Genomic DNA, 17,193 nt, shown 5'->3' with positions numbered 1-17,193 from the left:
AAATAAAAGGAATACAAATTGGAAAAGAAGAAGTAAAACTGTCACTGTTTGCAGATGACATGATACTATACATAGAGAATCCTAAAGATGCCACCAGAAAACTACTAGAGCTAATCGATGAATTTGGTAAAGTAGCAGGATACAAAATCAATGCACAGAAATCTCTTGCATTCCTATACACTAATGATGTAAAATCTGAAGGAGAGATTAAGGAAACACTCCCATTTACTATTGCAACAAAAAGAGTAAAATACCTAGGAATAAACCTACCTATGGGGGCTTCCCTGGTGGCGCAGTGGTTGAGAGTCCGCCTGCCAATGCAGGGGACACGGGTTCGTGCCCCGGTCCGGGAAGATCCCGCATGCTGCGTAGCGGCTGGGCCCGTGAGCCGTGCCCAATAAGTGGTGCTGGGAAAACTGGACAGCTACATGAAAAAGAATGAAATAAGAACACTCCGTAACACCATACACAAAAATAAACTCAAAATGGATTAGAGACCTCAATGTAAAACGGGAGAGGCCACAACAGTGAGAGGCCCGCGTACAGCAAAAAAAAAACAAACAAACAAACAAACAAAAAAAACCTACCTATGGAAGCTAAAGACCTGTATGCAGAAAACTATAAGACACTGATGAAAGAAATTTAAGATGATACCAACAGATGGAGAGATAACCATGTTCTTGGATTGGAAGAATCAGTATTGTGAAAATGACCAAACTACCCAAAGCAATCTACAGATTCAATGCAATCCCTATCAAATTACCAATGGCATTTTTTACGGAACTAGAAGAAAAAAATCTTAAAATTTGTGTGGAGACACAAAAGACCCCGAATAGCCAAAGCAGTCTTGAGGGAAAACAACAGAGCTGGAGAAATCAGACTCCCTGACTTCAGACTATACTACAAAGCTACAGTAATCAAGACAATATGGTACTGGCACAAAAACAGAAACATAGGTCAATGGAACAAGATAGAAAGCCCAGAGATGAACCCACGCACCTGTGGTCAACTAATCTGTGACAAAGGAGGCAAGGATATACAATGGAGAAAAGACAGTCTCTTCAATAAGTGGTGCTGGGAAAACTGGACAGCTACATGAAAAAGAATGAAATAAGAACACTCCGTAACACCATACACAAAAATAAACTCAAAATGGATTAGAGACCTCAATGTAAGACCGGGCACTATAAAACTCTTAGAGGAAAACATAGGAAGGACACTCTTTGACATCAATCACAGCAAGATCTGTTTTGATCCACCTACTAGAGTAATGGAAATAAGAACAAAAATAAACAAAGGGGACCTAATGAAACTTCAAAGCTTTTCCAAGAGGCACATGAAAAGCTGCTCAACATCACTAATTATTAGAGAAATGCAAATCAAAACTACAATGAGGTATCACCTCACACCAGTTAGAATGGGCATCATCAGAAAATCTACAAACAACAAATGCTGGAGAGGGCGTGGAGAAAAGGGAACCCTCTTGCACTGTTGGTGGGAATGTAAATTGATACAGCCACTATGGAGAACAGTATGGAGGTTCCTTAAAAAACTAAAAAGTGAATTACCATATGACCCAGCAATCCCACTACTGGGCATATACCTTGAGAAAACCATAATTCAAAAAGACACATGCACCCCAATGTTCATTGCAGCACTATTTACAATAGGCAGGTCATGGAAGCAACCTACATGCCCATCGACAGACGAATGGATAAAAAAGATGTGGTAAATATATACAATGGAGTATTACTCAGCCATAAAAAGGAACGAAATTGGGTCATTTGTTGAGACGTGGATGGATCTAGAGACTCATACAGAGGGAAGTAAGTCAGAAAGAGGAAAACTAATATTGTATATTAACGCATGTATGTGGAACCTAGAAAAATGGTACCGATGACCGGTTTGCAGGGCAGAAGTTGAGACACAGATGTAGAGAACAAACGTATGGACACCAAGGAGGGAAAGCCACGGGGGTGGTGGTGGTGGTGGTGTGATGAATTGGGCGATTGGGATTGACATGCAGACACTGATGTGTATAAAATTGATGACTAAGAAGAACCTGCTGTATAAAAAAATAAATAAAATAAAATTCAAAAAAATAATAATACCAATGCTGTGGAACTTCCCTGGCAGTCCAGTGGTTAAGACTGCGAGCTCCCAATGCAGGGGGCACAGGTTCAGTTCCTGGTTGGGGAACTAGTAAGATCCCACGTGCTGCACGGCACAGCCTAGATAGATAAATAAATATCGATCCTCTAAGTATTTTTTGCGTATTTCATGTAATCTTCACTGCTCTCATAAGGTAAATACTCTTTGTTTCTCCAGGAAATTGAGGTGCAGATGTTAAATACTGAAATATTTTAGAAAAGTATTGAATGAGAAGTGAAACATGGGATTATAGTTAGCCAAAATCATAGTAAGCTTTAGGTATTAAAATAATTTTTTAAATCAGATTAATAAGAGTTTTGTCAAAGAATTCTGATGAGTGGAGATTTTACTGTAGAGATGCTTCTGGGGTCTTCCCATTCCCACTTAATCATAATCCTCTGCTGTAATGAGTTTGTCCTCTCCATTTCTTCTTTGGAATCCTATACTGAAAAAGAATCAGGAGTTTATCGCAGATATAGGGGCATGGTTTGGGTTTTGTTGGAAGTTACACGGGGAGAAGCAGCTGATTGGAGTTCACAGGTAGAACACGTATCTTATGACAGTGCCACCAACATGCCTGCCTCCAGTGGGCCGCTGATTTATCATTGCTACTAGACACGGTAATCCAAATGCGTGCTGGCGGAGAGGCGAGGGGGTTGTAGCCCCTGCCATAACAGGAGGAACAGTCATTATCTTACTGAATTGTGGGACAGAATTTCACGTGTGAAATTATGGTTAGAAGCTGAATTCATTTGTTTTTATATAAAGCTTTTTTCTGGGATTTAAGTGTTACAGTATTTAATATAGATATTAGCTACTAAGGAAATGGGAGGTTGAAAGTGCTTTGAGAAAGACAAAATTCAATCTTGTGATTTGGTTTAAATGTATGTTTCCAGAATTGCATGTGCTTTCCTTTTCTAAATCACAACGTGAGTGGCTTCTGGTTAACAGTTTCATAGAACCGCATACATATCCAGGCCCCAAGCGCAGCAGGGTGAATCGAATAATTATTCTTGACTCTAGAAGTATAAATAGGACCGCAATTCGTGACTTTTAGGAACTAACTCATACTCCCTTAACCCATCCCCGCTGTACACATAAGTCTGGATTTATGTCTGTATATTTAAGAGCCTGGTAACATTGTAGCACCCACCAGACCCCACCTTCTGCTTCTCTGGAGCAGGGCAGTAAGGGAGCAAATGCTGGCTATTTTTAGGCCACTTTAAGCTGATCAGTCACTGACTGGCACAGCCTTAGAGGCTATTTCAGTTCAGTAACAAGTGCCAGAAGATAATGTTTCTGTGGCGACAGAGAATAGTTGTAGAGTTCATCCATCAGGAATACGGCCCAGCTGCACTGGTACGGGAGTGGATGTTGCTATATCCTCATAGTAGAAACTGCTGTGTGTAAACTGAGGAGTAGGACTTCAGGGAATGCGTGTGATCAAACAGTGCTTGGGCTTGGACTTACTACAGAAGAATGAGAGGAGAGGAAAGAGAGGAAGTACAGTAGGAAGAGTAGCATGACCGAGGCTATAGTGAACTTTCTTGAAGCCGGTCATGGGAAGCTCATACACTGTGTTGCCACTCTGGGGGCTTAAAAAGTGACCTTACTGAAGCCAGCACTGGAGTCAGTGATTTGACAGTAGTGTTAGACTGTCTAAGAGGGAATTCTGAGACTGGGAAACCAACTGGAGAAGTGCCCAGAGCCTAGACTAAATCTTCGTAGAGATATAGGAGGGAAAAAAGGGCAGATATTTTCTAGCAGTGATATTCAGGTTACGTATAGCTCTTGAGCCAAATTTGATTATTTTGCCTATCACCACGACGCATTAACCTTCTAGAACATATAATTCTATTCTAGGATTTCTAAAATGACTTGTGATTGTATATACAACATAGGGCAGAAGCACTGGGTGGGAAATGAGCTTTTTTTGCGAGTTTTGGTTTGAGTACCAGTTTCTCTATTGTTATTAAGAATATGTCTCTAACATATCCATATAGATGTAACTATCTAACCATCATCAAAAAACTGCTTTTAACATTTCAAGATGATAACACCTCTCATTACAGCTATAGGGGTCCGGTTCCGTGGTACACTATAAATCTCGATTTACCACCGTACAAAAGATGGCATGAATTGATGGTTGACAAGGCACCAGCGGTATGCTATGATTCTTAAATCTTTTGTTTCTGACTTTACTGAATATAATTGCATTTGAAAGAACACGTCATGATAGTACGTACCAAGTATCTTAAGAATCTGCTTTCCATGGTTCTCTGCCGTTTACAATAAATGATAGTAGAGGAAAGATGTCATTTCTCTGTAGCGTCTTGCTCTTTTTACTAGCCTTTGCCTTTGTTTCTTTATCTCATATCATGTGCATCATCTAAATGGTTAATCAAATGTCATGTTAAAGATGTGTTTACATATACATTTTTAAATAGTGCTCCTTTATTTAGCTGCATATGGGTAAGTCAAAAGGTCTATATCTGTTTTCATTATACCAGTGTTAATCTTAAATGTCAACACTTCTTTATGTCTCTTATCAATTTTTAAATTTATTTTTCAGCTAAAAGTTATAGTGAATTCCCTGAAAAATATGATAAATGCATTTGAGCCAAGTGGAAAAATTGTGCAGTTAGTGGATCAAAAGTTGGTAAGAAATATTATTTCCTACAGTAAATGTTAAACACACACAGGTACACATATACACACGAGAGTTCAGCAAAGGCTCTGTTATTTATTTAAAGGCATAATTTGGCCAAGTTTGCTTTTATTCCAGACTACTGTCAAAACTTCAGAGGGACTTAAAGTTCTGGGGCTTGGTAATATTACGGTAATAGGACATAAAATAGCATGGCAAATTTTGGCAGTTAGCTGCTCTTCAGTGTTTTATAAAAGTATGAACTGTTTTACAGAGCATTGGGCAAATATCCATATTTCATCTGGGAGTACAGCATTTCCTTCTGTTATGTGTACTTAGGTTTGCAAGTTCACTATTGAAAATTTGGGTTTTTCTTAAGCACTTTGCCTGAGTTTGTCAAGACACTGAGAGATGTTCTGGATATGACCAAATGACATGTTCAGCCCAGCCCTGCCCCTCAGTAGCTGTGACCATTGAAACGCACTTGGGTTATGTGTTTCGTGTCTTTGTGCGTTCACCAGACCATTTCATTTCTTGGTCGTGCAGGAAGATTCCATTTCTCAGACCCTTTTTTTATTTCGATGAAACCAGTAGAAAATCTAGGGCCTGGCCCCTAGAACCCCTAGAGAGATCCTCATCGTCCTCTTTCAGTCTTTGCTTTGGGGCCCTCAGCGGCTGGCAGGGTGCAAAGGACTGGGGAGGAAACCAAGGCCCTAGGGCAGATGTTTTAACCTCAGTAGTGGTGGCATGTGGGACTGGAGAACACTCTGTTGTGGGCACTGTCTGTGCAGGGTAGGCTGTTGAGCAGCATCCTTGGCCTCGACTCACTGGATGCCAGTGGCACCCCTTCAGTTGTGCCGACCAAAAATGTCTCTAGACGTCACCAAATCTCCCCTGGGGGGAAAGCCATCCCTGGTCGAGAATCACTGTCCTAGAGGCTGGCCGTTCTGGGCATACCGTCCCTATGACACTTGTACCTGCCAACCACCAAACCTGTTATTCCTCATGTTTATGCTCTCAGAGCCTTTGATTAAGGCTATCCTTTATGTTCATACTCACCAGACTTCCCCAAAATACAGATGTTGGCAGAAGCAGTAGCAGAAGAGGCCCCCAGATGCCCCAGGTGCCCTAATCCCCCTAACCTGCATGTCAGCAGGGAGGGCAGCATGCAGAAGGTTTAGGTGCCCAGACTTCGCAGTCAGACGTTAGGGGTTTTGCTTGTTCTTTAAACATTGGATTTTAAGGTTAGATCAGTCACACACTAGCTGGGTGTCCTTCGACAAGTTTCTTAACATATGCAGCTTCAGATTTCCCACCAGGGAGAATTTACTAATAATACATATTTCCTACGGTGGTTGTGAGGATTAAACGACTTACTGTATGTAAAGCCCAGTGCTTGCATGTAAGAAATGGTAAACAAATGTTCAGTGAGTCATTTTCGTTTGTTAAATTGGCAGGAGTATTCCACTTGTGCAGTGCTTTGAATTCCTAGGCGGAAAAATGATTTGCCTGGTTAGATTACATTACATATAATTTCCAAGTTGGTGAAAAATGAGACTTGCAAATCTTAAAACACATTATCTTAGCAAGAGGCTGTAAGCTTAATTCTTGATCTAATTGTTAGTGAATAGTTGCAGTTGAGAATAAAAGTATATATGAATGGGTAAAGAGGATGTGGCATATATATATATATATATATATATATATATATATATACACACATATACATACGATGGAATACTACTCAGCCATAAAAAAGAATGAAATCCTGCCATTTGCGACGACATGGAAAGACCTAGGCGGTATTATGCTAAGTGAAATAAGTCAGAGAAAGACAGATACTGTATGTTTTCACTTATATGTGGAATTTAAAAAACAAAACAAGTGAACGAACGTTAAGAAGACAGAAACAGAGTCATAAATACAGAGAATAAACAGGTAGTTGCCAGAGGGGAGAGGGTTGGGTGGAGGAGAGGAACAGGTGAGGGAGATTAAGAGGTACAGACTTAAAGGTACAAAATAAAAGAGTCATGGGTATAAAATGCACAGTGTGGGGAATATAATTAATAATAATTTAACGTCTTTTTATGGTGACAGCTATAACTAGACTTGATCATTTTTAAATGCATAGACTATTGAATCACCGTGTCGTGTACTGGGAACTAAAATGGTGTTGTAGGTCAATTGTGCTTCAGAGGCAAAGTAACTCGCAGCAAAAGAGAGCAGATTGGGGAAGGTGGATTGGACGAAGGTGGTCAAAAGGCACAAACTTCAGTTACACGATAAATAAGTACTAGGGATGTCATGTACAGCATGATGACTGTAATTCACGCTGCTGTGTGTTACATATGAAAGTTGTTAAAGGAGAAAATCCCAAGAGTTCTCATCACAAGAAAAAAAATTGTTTCTTTTTTTAAAAATTTTTATATTTGTTTGAGATGATGGATGTTCATTGAACTTATTTTGGTAATCACTTAATGATATATATAAATCAAAGCATGCAAAAAAAAAGTATGTATGTCCACCATTGAATTTGCTCATGTGTCCATTGTTTGCTAACAGGATGTGGTAATGCATCTCAGCCTAAGATTGGCTGTTAACCATGACAGATGTTTTGTGAATCACTAGAATACAGATTTTTGCTATGAGTGTGGGAAGGGAGTAGTACATTAGTACCCCTCATCCTTGGGAGATACATTCCAAGACCCCCAGTGGATGCCTGAAACCATAGATAGTACTGAACCCTATGTGTACTTTGTTTTTTTCCTATAAATACATACCTATAAGTTTAATTTTAAAATTAGGCACTTGGGCTTCCCTGGTGGCGCAGTGGTTGCGCGTCCGCCTGCCGATGCAGGGGAACCGGGTTCGCGCCCCGGTCTGGGGGGATCCCACGTGCCGCGGAGCGGCTGGGCCCGTGAGCCATGGCCGCTGAGCCTGCGCGTCCGCAGCCTGTGCTCCGCAACGGGAGAGGCCACAGCAGAAGGAGGCCCGCATACCACAAAAAAAAATAAATAAATAAAATAAAATAAAATTAGGCACAGTAGGAGATTAACAATTAATAAAATAGAACAATTATAACAGTACAGTGTAATAAAAGTCATGTGAATGTGCTCTCTCTCTCAAGCTATCATACTGTCCTGTACTCACCCTTCTTCTTGTGACGATGTGAGATGATTAAATGTTTACATGATGAGACGAAGTGAGGTGAATGAAGTGGGCATTGTGACGTACCATTAGGCTACTAGTGACCTGACATTACTTCAGAAGGAGGACCATCTGCTTCTGGCGATCCTGGATCATCAAGCCATGACAAAGCTGATGGTTGAACGTCAGGAACAGACAGTGTCAGTGGTTGGGGACCCCAGGTGGGACAGGGTAGGATGGCAGGAGATTTCATTGTGCTACTCAGAATGGCATGCAATTTAGCACTCATGAATTGTTTACTTCTGGGATTTTCCATTTAATATTTTTGGGCTGTGGTTGACCACGGGTAACCGAAACCTCAGACAGCAAAACCACGGTCAAGGAAGGACAGCAGTAATGAGGGTGTGATGCTAATGGCTGGAGGGCAAGTCTGAGCAGAGATGAGGAGTGCTTGTTGTGATGTTCCTGTGTTGTGAGCCATGTTAGGACATCCAAGTGGAATTATTCCAGTTCATCTCTCTAGAGAATAGGGTGAACTGTAAGGCAGGAAAAAACAATCTGAGAATCATAGGTCTCTGCCTAGTACTTGAGATGAGTTTATGGGGCACACAAGCAAGAGTTATAGGGGCCCAATATTGAGTATTACATAGAATCTTTTAGAAATACATGATGTGAAAGTGCTTTCAGAAGTAAGCTTTGATCACCTATTATGGCAGCAATAGCTAGTACGAATTATATGTAAAAGAACCAAATCGCAAAGCCACAGTTTAGGGTGAATGACTGTTAGTGTATTTATTTTTCAGCCTGGCCTACTTGGCAACTTTCCTGGGCCTTTCGAGGAGGAAATGAAGGGGATTGCAGCAGTTACTGAAATACCTTTAGGTAAAGTTCACTTCGCAGCTTTTAAAAAATTGAATAAAGTACTTAAAATTTTTTTTTATTGAGGTATGGTATACATACAATAAAGTGCACAGATCTTAAGTATACAGTGCAGTAGAGCTTTTTAAACGCATACATGCATGTAATCACAACTTAGAACAAGATACAGAAATAAATTCCAGCAATCCAGCATGCTCCATCCTGCACTTTTCACACAGTTCTGAGTCCCCTGTTAACCACTATTCTGACTTCACTGTAGATTAATTTTGCCTCTTGAACGTCTTACAAATAGAGCCGAACAGTATGAACTGTTGTCTGGTTTCTTGCACTTATCATTATAGGTAGTAGGCTATTGTATGAATAGGATATTTGTTGTTTCCAGATTTGGGATATTAAGAATAAAGCAGTTATGAACCCTCTTGTACATGTCCTTTGATGGGCATGCGCACTTATTTCTCTGCGATATGTCCTGGGTCATAGGGTAGCTAAATGTTTAGCCTTGTACACTCTGCCAGCCAGTTTTCCAAAGTGATTGTACCCATTGACAGTCAACCTAGTACAAGAGTTTTCGTTTTCTCCACTTGCGAATTCTCCACGTGATAGTCTCAGTCTTTTATTTGGGCCATTTTGTCGAGTGTGTTATATTCGCCCATTATTGTTTAATTTGCATTTCCCTGATGACTAATGAGATTGAAACGTTTTTTGACCTTTTCCTTTCTTCCTTCCTTTCTTCTTCCCTTCCTCCCTCCCTCCCTCCTTCCTTCATTGTGCTTGTTAAATCTAATGCCCATTTTTATTGGTTTGAAGGAATTCTTTATATGTATACTGATGCAGGTCCTTTGTCAGATATATGTATGCCGAACATCTTCTCCCACACTGTAGCTTGCATTTATTTTCTTATTGGTGTCTTTTGATGAACAGAAATTCTTAATTTTAATGCAGTCCAATTTTTCAATTTTTTGATGGGTAGTGCTTTTCATGCCCATTTAAGTGATCTGTGCCTACCCCCAAACATATTCTTCTATGTTTTCTTCTGTATGTTTTTTGTTTACTTTTTACATATAGGCCCATTGTGTATCTTGAATTAACTTTTGCATATGATATGAGTTAGGGATCAAGGTTCAAGTTTTTTCCAATTGACAACACCGTTTATTAAAAAGACTATCAGGGCTTCCCTGGTGGCGCAGTGGTGCCTTTGATATAAATCACATGATTGCATGTATCTGATTCTATTTGGGGACTTTCCACCTAGTTTCATTTGTCTGTCTTTTCTTACATCAATACCATGCTACTGCAATTACTAAAGCTTTATAGTAAGTCTTAATATTAGGTAGTGTAAGTTTTCTAACTTTGTTTTTTTCTTTAAAATTCTCTTAGGTGTTCTAGACCCTTTGCATTTCCACATAGATTTTAGAATCAACTTGACAAAAGAACCTACTGATATTTTCAGTGGGATTATAATACTGAGTTTTGCAAGCCACAAACTTGGTATATGAGATTTCAGCATTTATTTAGGTTATTGATTTCTCTGAGCAGTATTTTTTATTTTCAGGGAAGAGGTCTTGCATATCATTCATTCATCAGATCCTTTGTTATATCATTTATCATATTCTTCATATTCATCCTATCCTTAAGTATTGATGTGTTTGGAAGCTGTTTTTAAAATTTCCATTTCCAATTTATAGCACTTAATTTAATGAAAAAGACATTTTCTGTTGCCCCAAAAGTTTTATTTTTAAGCCATCAAATCAAGAGTTGTTATTTTAAGTAAACTCTATATACCTTGGTTTTACAAGAGATGACTGAGAATTTCTAAAAATCAACAGTATTTATCAACAAAAGTGGCTAGATTTTGTTTTTGCTTCTTTAAAAAGATAATTAACATACTAGAAATATATTTTTTCAGTCTATATGAGAAATGTCTTGAATTCCTTTATTATGTAAAGGACTCTAGGAAATGAATACCACGTATAAATATCTCAAGAGAAAAATGGATTGAGAAGATTAACAGATGAGTCATAATAAAATAAGAGTGGAATTTCACCAAAATAGAAATCAAATGGAAATAAAATAAACATTAGGGTGGGAAAAGAACATATTAAGCTTAACATGTTAACATGAAATGGAACAGAGAAAAAGTGTGTTGTATACCTTCAAATTAAATGCTGAGTGGTATTATTATTGTACAGTTAGGAAAAATGTTCAAAAATTAAAATGTTTTATAATGGAATTTCTTGATAAGCTCAGCACTTATTTTATTGTCTCTTTTCTCACCTTAGAAATATTAGTCACACTCTAAAATCCTGGGCAAAATACATTTTCAGCATCCAACCAAGACCCAGATGTATTAAATTATCATATTTGAGCCCTCCAAAGAAAACTAAAATGAAGCATATTGACGAAAAATGTGGACATTATGTTGCCGTATAATTCCAGCATGCCCAGATGTTCAGCTTGTCCAATAGCTGCTTCTCGGGGGACTCGTTTTATCTTGAATCTATAGAGAGTACAGGCTACTGAGACACCTCCACCCGATCAGCCATTCAGACTCACTCAGACTGTCTGCAGACACTTACGTATGACCAGGCAGAAACTCACACGGCGATGATATTTCAACCTTTTCTTAAAAAAGAATTTTCTAACAATGTCATGGTTCTATATGTTGACCAAAAGTTTCCTATCTTTTCTCATAGGAGAGATTATTTCATTCAATATTTTCTATGAATTTTTTACCATTTGTACTTCAATAGTAACAGAAGACAAAGAAGGTAAATAAATGTGTGCTGAGGGAAGGTGGGTGGTACAAGGTACAAAGTAGAAGAAAAATCTTTAAATAAATGAAATTAGAACTTGTAAAATACAGGCTTGCTGTGTAAATACCATATGCATGTTACATATGGTTTTATAGATCTTGGTAAGTTTTTGAAAGTGAATTGAAAGCTGTTCTTATTTGAAGACCACTATAATGCCTATTAAAGTTTAATTCAGGTATGCAGAACTCTTGGAAGAAGTGTTTCAGGATTATAGACATTCTTACTATTCTTCATAGTCTACTTATACCCCTATTTATGATTTGATATAAGTACTCACAGGCAGGACAGACTTTCTCCCATCATTTTCCAGCCAAGCGACCCTTTGCTCACTTTTCCATGTTTTTCCTGACAAGTCCCCAGTGTACAAGGCACAGGATGATTTTTCCTGATTCACTCTTATTTTTGACCCGTTCTCTGGGTATAGCTGTAGGTGACAATCCCTGAAGTTGCATGAGATAGCTGGGTCTGAGTAGGACTGTGTCATAGTGAACCACAAAATGACCACCTACCCTTGTCCCATATTCCAGTCTCAGTTCTCTGGAACCCTGTGCTCTCAGGTACTGGGGGGGGAATCTGGCCAATGTGACAGGGACAGCAGTTTTATCTTGTTACAGCCTATGATATTAGATGCTGCTTAATTCTTATTGTTGGATTGAACAGTTGGGAATATCACTTAACCAAAATTAAGTGTCCAGCTTTGGTTTAGAATCAATCCTACTGTCATAATTGCTGTTACATGTCTCTTCTGCTTACTTTGAATTAGGTCATCTATTACATGCGCGAAACATGGATTTTGGAGTATTTCTTGGGTAAGTAAAAAATGTGGTGTGTCTCAGTCCCTAAGAAGAGTAGGTTGTATTACACTGATGAAAAGTAAGTCCCAAGTCATTCCCAGAATATGACCAGAAGTAGAGATCCTAGATTCCGTAGTTTTGAGACCAGGTGGGCACACTCTTATTCAGTTATTTGAGAGTTTTTAGCTGGGGTGCACCCAGTGGACAAAAATCTGGAGCATGCTTGAAGGCCCGAGATGCACGTCTAGTTTATTGCTTAGAAGGAAGAGTAGCATTCTATTTCATGTGTCTTCTTGACCTTTCTGAAAAAAATAAAACAGGGCTTTGTAATTAGAGATCTAAATACTAACCTGGGGTTTGCTAATATAGGCTGTGTCATGTTGGGGGAGTTACTTAACTTCTCTGAGCCTCAGTTTTATCATGTGGAAAATGGAGGCTAAAACTACCCATATTGAAAAATCCTTATGAGGACTGATCATTAGGGATTAGGTAGATAAAGCACATGGTATAATGCCTGACCATCATTATCATATTCATCATTATTATCACTGTTATTAAATGTCACTGAAACTTGTCTTTTGTAGGTGGAATGTAAATAATAATACCTGGGTCGTAACTGAGGAACTAAAACCTTTAACAGTGAATTTGGACTTCCAAAGAAACAGTAAAACAGTCTTCAAGGCGGCAGGCTTTGCTGGCTATGTGGGCATGTTAACAGGATTCAAACCAGTAAGGAATCTATTGTTACATGATTTTACAGGTAGCTCTCTGTGAAAGGTGGGGTCTAAGGAAATGAGGACCTAAAAAGAATATGAAGCCCCAGTTCATCGCATTGTACTTGTTACCTTCCTTCTTAGGTTTGAGCTCACATGGTAGAGAAGAGTAGGAAGTGGAGGTTTCGGAGCCTTTTTGGAGATAAAGCATGTGGTGGGTCTCAAGGGCTGGGAGTGTAAATCTGGAAGCTGGCATGGCTCTGCCCCTCAAGCAAGTTAGTCAGTAAGTCTCTGCACTTAAGCTTCCTGGTCAGAAAATTGTGGCCAACGACATCCCACCTACTTATCTCACACAGTATATGTGAAAAATGCTTTGAACTTCTAAAAAAGCTCTGTTAATAGAAGGTGATAGTATCATGGTTTTGATTTTTCTCCCCCGACCCCGGCTCAATTCCCCAATCCAGGACCTGATTTAACAGTGTAAAATAGCACAGTGAGAGGACCTTAAACAGGATGGTTGAAGTTTCTGACACTGCTTTGTTTTCTTTTCAGGGACTATTTAGTCTTACGCTCAATGAACGTTTCAGTACAAATGGCGGTTTTATGGGTGAGTAGAGAGTTCTTAAATAAAATGGGAATTTCATAGCTGTTTTAAGAGGAGGGCTAGACTCTGCCTTCTGGTTAATAGTTTAATCTCTTCTAGGACCTGTGACACTGTGTGTTTGATCTCTTCCAGGTGTCATAGAATGGATTTTGGGAAAGAAAGATGCCAAGTGGATAGGGTTTATCATTAGATCAGTTCTGGAAAATAGCACAAGGTAATCTGTTTGGTTGCTTTATTATCAGATTTAATATTTACTATTTTTTTCTTGAGATACAATTGACATATTAGTTTAAGATGTATTACAAGATGTTTAGATACTTGTATATATGGCATGATGATCACCACAATAAGTCTAGTTAACATCCATCACCACACATAGTTACACATTTTTTTCCTTTTGATGAGAACTTTTAAGATTTCCTTTCTTTGCAACTTTCAAATATGCAGTACAGTATCATTAACTGTAGACACTATGATATACATTACATCCCCAGGACTTATACTTATAACTGGAAGTTTGTACCTTTTGACCCTTCACCCGTTTTGCCCACCTGTCACCACCCACCCCCAGTCAACCACCAGTTTGTTCTCTGTATCTATGAATTCCTTTGTTTGTTTTTTGATTCCACTTATAAATGTGATCACATGGTATTTGTCTTTCTCAGATTTATTTCATTTAGCAAAATGCTCTTAAGGTCCATCCATGTTGTCACAAATGGCAAGATTTCATTCTTTTTTTTTGGCGAAGTAATACTCTGTTGTATATGTACCACATCTTCTTTATCCATTCATCCTTAGTTGGACACTTAGGTTGTTTCCATAACTTGGCTTAGTGTAAATAGTGCTGCGGTAAATGTGGGGCTGCAGACATCTTTCTGAGTTCGTGTTTTCATGTCCTTCAGATAAATACTTGGAAGTGGGATTGGTGGTGGTGGTAATGGTGGTTTTAGCTTTTTGAGGAACCTCCATACTGGTGGTTTCATAGTGGCTGCACCAATTTACATTCCCACAAATAGTGCACAAGGGTTTCCTTTTCTCCACACCCTGGCCAACACTTGTTACCACTTGTCTCTTTGATAATAGCCAGTCTGACATGTGAGATGATACCTTATCGTGGCTTTGATTTGCATTTCCCACCTTCTCATGCACCTGTTGGCCATCTTTGGAAAAATGTCTATTCGGATTCTCTGTCATTTTTTAATCAGGTTGTCTTTTTTTTGCTATTGAGTGGTATGAGTTCCAGATATATTATGGATATTAACCCCTTATCAGATAAATGATTTGCAAATATTTTCTCCCATTCACTAGGTTGCCTTTTCATTTTGTTGATGGTTTTATTTGTTTAGAAGCTTTTTAGTTTGAGGTATTCCCACTTATTTTTGTCTTTGTTGCCTTTGTTTTGGTGTCTAATCCAAAAACTCATTGCCAAGACCAGTGTCAAGGAGCTTATTGCCTGTGTTCTCCTTTAGGAGTTTTATTTCAGGTCTTACATTTAAGTCTTTAATCCATTTTGATTTTTGTGTATGGTGTAAGATGGTAGTTTGGTTTCACTCTTTTGCATGTAGCTGTCCCGTTTCCCAAACACCATTTATTGAAGAGACTGTCCTTCTCCAATGTATATTCTTGGTTTTTTTTTTCATAATTATGGGCTCTCTATTCTGTTCCATTGATCTATGTGTCTGTTTTTATGCCAGTACCATTGTTTTGATTACTATAGCTTTGTAATACAGTGTGGAATATAATTATTCTTCTTTTTCAAGATTGCTTTGGCTATTCAGGGACCTTTGTGATTCCACACAAATTTTAGGATTGTTCTATTTCTGTGAAAAATGGCTTTGGAATTTTGATAGGGATTGCAGTGAATCTGTAGATTGTTTTGGGGTAGTTTGAACATTTTAACATTAATTCTTCCAGTCCATGACAGTGAAATATCTTTCTGTTTATTTGTGTCTTCTTCTGCTTCTTTCAACAGTGTCTTATAGTTCTCAGTGTACAGGTCTTTCACCTCCTTGGTTAAATTTATTCCCATGTATTTTATTCATTTTTATAGAGATTTCTTTTTATATATATATAAATTTATTTTTGGCTGCACTGGGTCTTCGTTGCTGTGTGTGGGCTTTCTCTAGTGGCGGTGAGCGGGCTTCTCATTGCAGTGGCTTCTCTTGTTGCGGAGCACAGGCTCGAGGCACTGGCTTCAGTAGTTGTGGCACGTGGGCTCAGTAGTTGTGGCTCATGGGCTCAGTAGTTGTGGCTTGTGGGCTCTAGAGCGCAGGCTCAGTAGTTGTAGTTGTGACATACGGGCTTAGTTGCTCCACGGCATGTGGGAATCTTCCCGGATCAGGGATCAAACCCGTGTCCCCTGCATTGGCAGGTGGATTCTTAACCACTGTGCCACCAGGGAAGCCCTATTTTATTCTTTTTAATGTAATTGTAAATGGGACTGTTTTCTTAATTTCTCTTTCTGATAGTTCGTTATTAGTGTATGGAACCACAACTGATTTTTGTATACTGATTTTGTGTCCTGCAACTTTACTGAACTTATTATTCCTACCAGTTTCTTTGGTGGAGTCTTTAGGGATTTCTATGTAGAGTATTATGTCATCTGCAGATAGTGATAATTTCAATTCTTCTTTTCTGATTTGGATACCTTTTCATTTTCTTGCCTGATTACTCTGGCTAATACTGCCAATACTGTATTGAATAAAAATGGCAAGAGTGGGCAACTTTGTCTTGTTCCTAATCTTAGAGAAAAAGCTTTTAGCTTTTCACTGCTGAGTATGTTAACTGTGGGCTTGTCATATATGGCCTTTATTATGTTGAGGTATGTTTCCTTTATACCCACTTTTTTGAGATGTTGAATAAATGGATGTTGAATTTTGTCAAATGCTTTTTCTGCATCTATTAAGATGATATTTTTATCCTTCATTTTGTTAATGGGTGTATCAAATTGATTGATTTGTGGATGTTGAACCATCTTTGCATCACGCTGTGTGATCCTTTTAATATAGTTTATTTTAAATTACTCATATTAAAATATTTCCCAGCTTTATCTTCCACTGAGGAACTATTTCAGAATTTCTTAGGTGAACCTTTGACACTCATGGAATTCTTCATGTTGTTGGGTGTGTATGTTTATAGCAAGAAAATGAAATGATTTATTTAAAAAGTTCTGGGGATAGTGCCCCTAATGAAGGGCATCTATGAATTTTTCTTGGTGTAAAAAAAAATCCCCACCCATACAGAAAAGAAAAATTTGTATACTGAAATCTTCATTTAGATCATAATACCCCCATGCACATATGGTCACCTTTATCTTTGATAAAGGAGGCAAGAATATACAGTGGAGAAAAGACAGCCTCTTCAATGAGTGGTGCTGGGAAAACTGGACAGCTACATATAAAAGAATGAAATTAGAACACTTCCTAACACCATACACAAAAATAAA

The 17,193-nt window shown here is 38.6% G+C and overlaps 1 protein-coding gene across 7 annotated transcripts in view; it reads left to right on the top strand.

Annotated features, from left to right (window-relative positions):
* ASAH1 (N-acylsphingosine amidohydrolase 1) overlaps positions 1–17,193 on the top strand; it is a 45,319-nt gene that overhangs the window by 24,467 nt on the left and 3,659 nt on the right. For 5 of the 7 annotated variants that reach the window (XM_024131486.3, XM_028481232.2, XM_028481231.2 and 2 more), the window contains 8 exons: positions 4,224–4,314; positions 4,724–4,810; positions 8,749–8,827; positions 11,518–11,592; positions 12,401–12,446; positions 13,016–13,160; positions 13,697–13,751; positions 13,881–13,962. In XM_024131486.3, coding sequence (XP_023987254.1) covers positions 4,224–4,314; positions 4,724–4,810; positions 8,749–8,827; positions 11,518–11,592; positions 12,401–12,446; positions 13,016–13,160; positions 13,697–13,751; positions 13,881–13,962 — 660 coding nt within the window. Of the gene's footprint in view, positions 1–2,106; positions 2,772–3,412; positions 3,511–4,223; positions 4,315–4,723; positions 4,811–8,748; positions 8,828–11,517; positions 11,593–12,400; positions 12,447–13,015; positions 13,161–13,696; positions 13,752–13,880; positions 13,963–17,193 lie in introns of those variants that run through there. The other 2 variants (XM_028481235.2, XM_028481234.2) reach the window with 2 other exon arrangements.

Source organism: Physeter macrocephalus, chromosome 20, assembly GCF_002837175.3.
Source record: "Physeter macrocephalus isolate SW-GA chromosome 20, ASM283717v5, whole genome shotgun sequence".
Lineage (NCBI taxonomy): Eukaryota > Metazoa > Chordata > Mammalia > Artiodactyla > Physeteridae > Physeter > Physeter macrocephalus.
The sequence above is the reverse complement of the archived record's forward strand: the minus strand, read 5'-3'. Positions and strand labels throughout refer to the sequence as shown.